The 6285-nt window shown below is 39.3% G+C and overlaps 1 protein-coding gene across 1 annotated transcript; it reads right to left on the minus strand.

Annotated features, from left to right (window-relative positions):
- Positions 1–1326: 1326 nt before the first annotated feature.
- LOC106338782 lies at positions 1327–2745 on the minus strand. The gene is made up of 3 exons (XM_013777682.1): positions 2557–2745; positions 2011–2502; positions 1327–1950 (listed from the first exon to the last, which is right to left on the minus strand). The coding sequence occupies exons 1-3, from the start codon at positions 2743–2745 to the stop codon at positions 1327–1329; spliced, it is 1305 nt and encodes a 434-aa protein (XP_013633136.1).
- Between the last annotated feature and the right edge of the window lie 3540 nt (positions 2746–6285).

Here is a 6285-nt window from a genome sequence, read left to right on the forward strand (position 1 = left end):
CCTATAAAATTATTTATTTCATATAAGAGATAAGACAAAATAAGATATATGATTGTTTCTATCGAAAATATATTTAGAAAGAAATATTTATAAAATAGATGGAAAAATAAAGAGGTTAACGAAGCACACCAAACAAATTAATTGAAAAAAACATAAAAATAAAATTAGTAGAAAAAACATAAAAATAAAATATTAAAAAACTTCTAACATTTAGGAAATAAAATCTCAAGATTACAAATGAATATATTATCTAAGAGATCTGCTAAATTTTGTAGAAACTAGCAACTAAGAAAATAATTATCAAAATATATAAAAATTATCAAAAGATCTTAAACATTTTCATGTAAAACTTTAAAATAAAAATTATTTATTTTACCAAAAATTAATATTTTCCATACAAAAAGTAAAATCTAATCAATTATAGAGAATCTAGAGTATTAGATGGATCTAATATTTGATGTAATTACTATATTTTAAAATAGTGAAACTTTTATAATCATATAATTCATTGCGTGTTATCTCAATAAATAAAATGTTATTTATATTAATTAAAACTCATTTTTTAAAAATTTGTATATTATCTAATAAATATTATTTAAAATAAACTAAAGGTCCCTAAAATATTTACAGTTATTAAATTTTAAATCCAAATAATAAACTATCACAAAAATCACACATTTATTAATTGTAAAACTTTCTAAATACAAATCAAACTTAAATATTATGCATATAATGTAAATTGTTGCGTTGAGAATAAAAACTTTGATTGGATACATTCAAATAAAATATGGGGGAAGCCCTAAAAAGATAGGTAAAATAAATGATAAAAATAGTTACAACAGGTATTAACAGTTTATATAAATCATGACATATAAAAAAAATTTGAAATTAAAAAAATTATGATTTACGAACAATATAAATATGTTAAAAAACATAATATATATGTATATAATTGCAAACAGAGAAATAACTAAGAATTAATAATATCAAAGGCTACAACTTTAAAATACACACATAAATAGTAAAAACAGAAAATAATATTTTTAGATAAATTTTCATTAAAATAAAATTTATATAAATCAATTATATTTTTAATTTAAAAAATATATATAAACTAAACTGAATTTTAATACAGAGAAGCTGGCTATAATATTTGTCAGTAAAATCATAAGCTAAATATAAGATAAAAATAAGTTTGATATAATCGGTAGATATTGTTAATTTCAATTGTTAATATCTATTTATTAATAAATTTTTCTAAATATCATGATAATTACATATTAAAATATTGTTTTAAAACTAAAGTTTATATATCAGTAGAATAGGTTAATGTTTCTTGGCCGTTGCTTGAATCGACGATTTTGGACCCTTTTTTTCCGAAGCGTTTTCAGTTAGTACCTGAGTTAGCTTCGCCCGTTTGGGTTTCACCATCGCGGTGGTAGTGATTTGCCTTAGCTTGTGTTCGGCCAAGAAGCAATGTCTTGACTGTGTCTGGCATCCCCAGATTGCGGCAATTCCATTATTAGTCGGGAATTTGAGGCCTAAGTGATAAGTCGACGGGACTGCCTTCATGGGGTTTAGCCAAGGCGTGCCCATGATGACGTTGTGAATGGCCGGGTGGTCGACGACCGCGAAGTCGACAATCTTCGTGACTTCTTTCGTAGCAACGGGAATTTTGATCGATCCGAGAGTCATTGACGTTGTGTCCTCGAAACTGGTTAGCGGTTTGGGCGATGGTACGACTTCTCCTAGCTCGACGTTCATCCTCTTGAGACTGTCACGGAAGATGACATTGACCGTGCTACCAGCTGTGTCGATGAGAACCCTTGCGACCTCGAGATCTCTTATCACGAGATCGATCACGAGCGGATCGCAGTGGGGCTGGTCGATCCCGCCAGCCTCTTCTTCATCGAAAGTGATCGCTCCTTTCGGGAAGTCACTAGGCGCAGACTAGGTTAGCGAATTTACGCTTGTCTCGGCCTTGCACTGATAAGCTTTGATGGCAGAGACAGTATCGCTGCAGTATTGCGATCCTCCGATGATCATATTGACTTTGCGGCGACCATTGTCATTGCCCTTCTCGTCCTGCCTCCTTCCGCACTTTTCTCCCGATTGGTTCCCTTGGAGAGAGCTCGCTGTTTGAGGGGGCCTATCGTTTCTTGGAGGGCGGTCTGAATCGCGGAAGAGATATTTTACGCTAGACACTTCGGCGATTTCTCCCGCGAGTAGCTTTGCGGCCAACCTAGAGACGAGAACTTTGCAATTTACGGTCGAGTGGCCGCGGGCCTGGTGGAAGTCGCAGAAGGCGTTCTCATCGTAATTTGGATTCCGGGTCCATGTATTGCCCGTCGTCCGGCCTTGCTCCGATCCGGAGTTGATGGGGTAGTTATGCGCTCCCTGGGTCTCTTCTTCCCCGTGATGGACGTTTTTGTTGTTTCGAGGGTTTTTCTTTTTAGGCTTTTGATCCGACCCATGATCCTTTGACGATGTCTTCGTCAGCCTCTACTTTTGCGACAAGATTTTCGTCTCTTCTTCGATGATTATGTAGTCCGTGACTTTATGGAGCGCGTCTTGGATCATATGCGGCTTATCTAAAGTTATCCACTTCCTAAACTTCAACTTGTACCAGAGCGTCTTTTGGAGCGCGTCTACAGCTACTTTGTCGCTTATTCCGCTGACTCTAGCCATGACGGTCTTGAACCGTTTTATGACGTAGCAGAGAGATTCGTCCTCTCCCTGGGACATGCTCCAAAGATCGACATCGGAGGTTTCTCGATCTATGAACATAGAGTATTGCTTGAGAAACTCCGAGGTGAGTTGGCGAAAACTTCCGATGGAATTTCATCTCAGGTGAGAGAACCATTCGTGTGCTGCTCCTCGGAGGTTTTCGACGAAGAGGCGGCATTCGCCGGCATCTCTTTTGCTTTCTCTAAACTTGGCTCTCCCCATCGCGATCTGGAAATCCTCTAGATGTACCCTTGGATCGGTTGTACCGTCGTAAGGTTTTACCTTGATCTTTCCATGATCTGAAACCCTAGTTCCGGTGATGCGAGTAGTGAAGAGCATTTTTCGAGATTCCTCGAGCAGCATATCGATCTCGGGTGCGGTGCTACTAGCGTGATGTATCTGAGATTTCACCGCTCTAACTTCTGCAACCGTTTTCATGAGAAGATCACGAAGATTGCGAATCTCGGACTTCTCACTAGCATATTCTGACCTTGTTGGCGTTTGTCGCGAGTGTTCCGAGTTTGCTCCTCGGCCAGTTCTTCATGTTCATCCCAGAAGATAGCTTCTTCTTCTTCGGTCATAGGGTTATCGAACTGGGAATCGTCTTGAGCCGCAGGGCTCCTTGAACGACACGGATGCACGTCTGCGTCTTCATCCGTAGGTTCGGACTGACTGCTAGAATCCACATCGGCGCGCCCGATTTCTCCTTCCTCCTTGTCTTCCATCAAAGGGGGAAGATCTCCCGGGTTTTTCCGTGTTGGCGCATGAGTGATTTCGTCGGGGTTTTGCCCGGACGTTTTCTCCTGCACGTTGGCGGACCGGTCCGCAGGAGTTGCGAAATTGAGTCTTCTTCCGCGGACTCGGGTTGTTCCGCGCGGAAGAACGGCCCTCGTTCTTGCTGTTAGGTTTTCAACCCGTTTTAGCGAGAGAACTCATGACCTTGTCCCGTTCTGCTGACTTCTTTTCAAAAGTCGAGAACATCTTCTGGACCTCCTCGAATGCTGTGGTGTTAACGTTAACCGCGGTAACGTTCGTTGCTGGAGTATTTTCAACGTTGTCGTCGGCAGTGTTGCCATCACGAGTTTTTTAGTTATTGAGATCATCGCGTGACATGTCTGATCGAGCGTTGGTGGCTGAGAGTTAGGTTGATCCATAGCCCCCTCCCCTCCTTTTAGCGCCAAACTGTGGGAAACAAAATTCACACTGTCAATTTCTGTTGATTTAGGAAAGATATGAAACCCTAAATTTTCCAGAGGTCCCAGATATCAGCTAAACCACACGCCAAGCAATCAGAACAGGAAAGTATAAATGAAAATAAGTATAAGAATCGAAAAAGAGAGCAAGAAAGGTTTTTATTCCGTATCTGTGTTGAGCATTACAATAAGGTAAGAGCCTTGGCCGCAAGAGCCGTCTGCGAGATTCCTAGTTCTAGCAACCTAAGACTGTGGAAACCTAATTGAGTCGCAGCTCGATAACAAAAAACAGAAAATTACCTAAATACCCTAAGTGCTAAGTTTTTGCTCTGAATAGAAAAATTGCGTCCCTCTGCATCTTCGACCTCGACATCCTTATATACTCCTCTAGAGGTGGTTTACTCTTTCCCTTTCTGCCCTCGGTCGAGTTTATCACTTCGCAGAAATATTCTATTTTTCCTCGATCTTTGTATTTATCTTCGGAAACTTCACATTTATCCTCCGAAGTGGACATTTATCTTCTCCTGCATAACAAAAGATAAATTGTCATAACAATTGGGCTTGATTTCGTATAAAATCGTAAGTGGGCTCTTAGCCGCGTCCTGGGCCTTTTCGGGCCATTTTCCGACTTATGCGTTTTTACGATTTTATAAAAAGTGCGCTTTTGAAACGATGTCGATTCCGAAGAACATTCAAATTCCTCGTATAGCGTAGGCAATTTGAGGTGTTCGGCTAACCGTTGCGGTTTTATACGATCAATCCGAATGTTATTCAAGAGAACGAGTTCTTGCAGTTTTTAAATCGTAAAGTTCCAACAATGACTCCGATCGAGATGAAACAAGAGCAGGTTCGATCTAATCCCGAAGGGGGAAGCTAGGAGGACGAGACGAAAGGAGGCTGATTGATCCAACTAGCCGAACGGGCGAGTTGGACGGCTTGCTCGATCCAACTCGCCGAACGGGCGAGTTGGATGGCTCGGTCGATCTAACTCGCCCGTTCGACGAGTTGGACGGCGTGGTCAGTCCAACTCACCCGTTCGACGAGTTGGACGGCGTGGTCTGTCCAACTCGCCCGTTCGGTGAGTTGGACGGCTTGCTCGATCCAACTCGCCGAACGGGCGAGTTGGTCGGTGCATCCGGTCCAACTCGCCCTTCAACGAGTTGGACGATGGGTGTTTCGCTGTCTAGGATCCGTTGTCTGAGGCCTTGATTAACCTTTCTCGAAGACTTATCGTGTGAATACTTTTTGGAATTGTTACAAATTTTGATTTTAGGTTTTCTCACTTCTCTATTCTTTTGACTTTTATCTTTCTTTTACAAAGAAGACATTTCACGGGAAGTTTCTCACTTTGATTTCGTCGTAACCGATTTTGACCCCAACATCCTTCAAAATCCCACACCACCCAAAACAAAACACAACCAAACACCTAAATTTAAAAGCATGTTTCTTAAATTTAAGGGGAATTGCATTCTACATCCATCAAACAAATGATAATTCACCCAATATCTAAAAGCCTTGTTTTTTCAATATACACTGTACACATTATAGATTATTGTCGTATTACCCTTCTCAACCAACCGGTGAAACCTACTAACAAAAATAATTAAAATATATATAAAAAACTTTTAGCCAAATCTTCTGATCCATCACCACCACCGCCACGTCTCTACTCCACCATCTATTTCCACTGTCTCTCTTTCTTCTTCAGATTATCAACAAAATCATACATTTTCTTCTGTCACATAATTTTTCTCTTTCAATACTTCACCAAAAGAACAATCAATTGTTCAAAAGAAGAGACAACGATGAAGTCATAGACGGTGAGCACATACAACAACTCTTTCATTTCTTTTTCTTTTAAAAAAAAATCAATTGATTCTCACAATCATGCTTTTGTTTTCATACTCTATTTTCGTTTCTGTTTTTGTTTTAAAGATCCAGTGGTGAATAACAGACAACGATGAAAGCGTAGACGGTGAACACACACAACAACTCTTTCATTTCTTTTTCTTTTAAAAAAAAATCAATTGATTCTCACAATCATGCTTTTGTTTTCATACTCTATTTTCGTTTCTGTTTTTGTTTTAAAGATCCAGTGGTGAATAACAGACAACGATGAAAGCGTAGACGGTGAACACACACAACAACTCTTTCATTTTTTTCTCCTTTTTTTTCTTAAATCAATTGATACTCACAATTATGCTTTTGTTTACATACTCAGTTTTTGTTTTTGTTTTTATTTTACAAATCCAGTGGTGAAGAAAAACGATGGCGAGTCGGTAAAAGCATCATCGTGTCGGGAAAAAGAGAGGAGATGAAGACGATCTCTATATGATGGTGAAGAATAATGATGGTGAATGAAATG

This window comes from Brassica oleracea, chromosome C1, assembly GCF_000695525.1.
Source record: "Brassica oleracea var. oleracea cultivar TO1000 chromosome C1, BOL, whole genome shotgun sequence".
NCBI classification, from domain to species: domain Eukaryota; kingdom Viridiplantae; phylum Streptophyta; class Magnoliopsida; order Brassicales; family Brassicaceae; genus Brassica; species Brassica oleracea.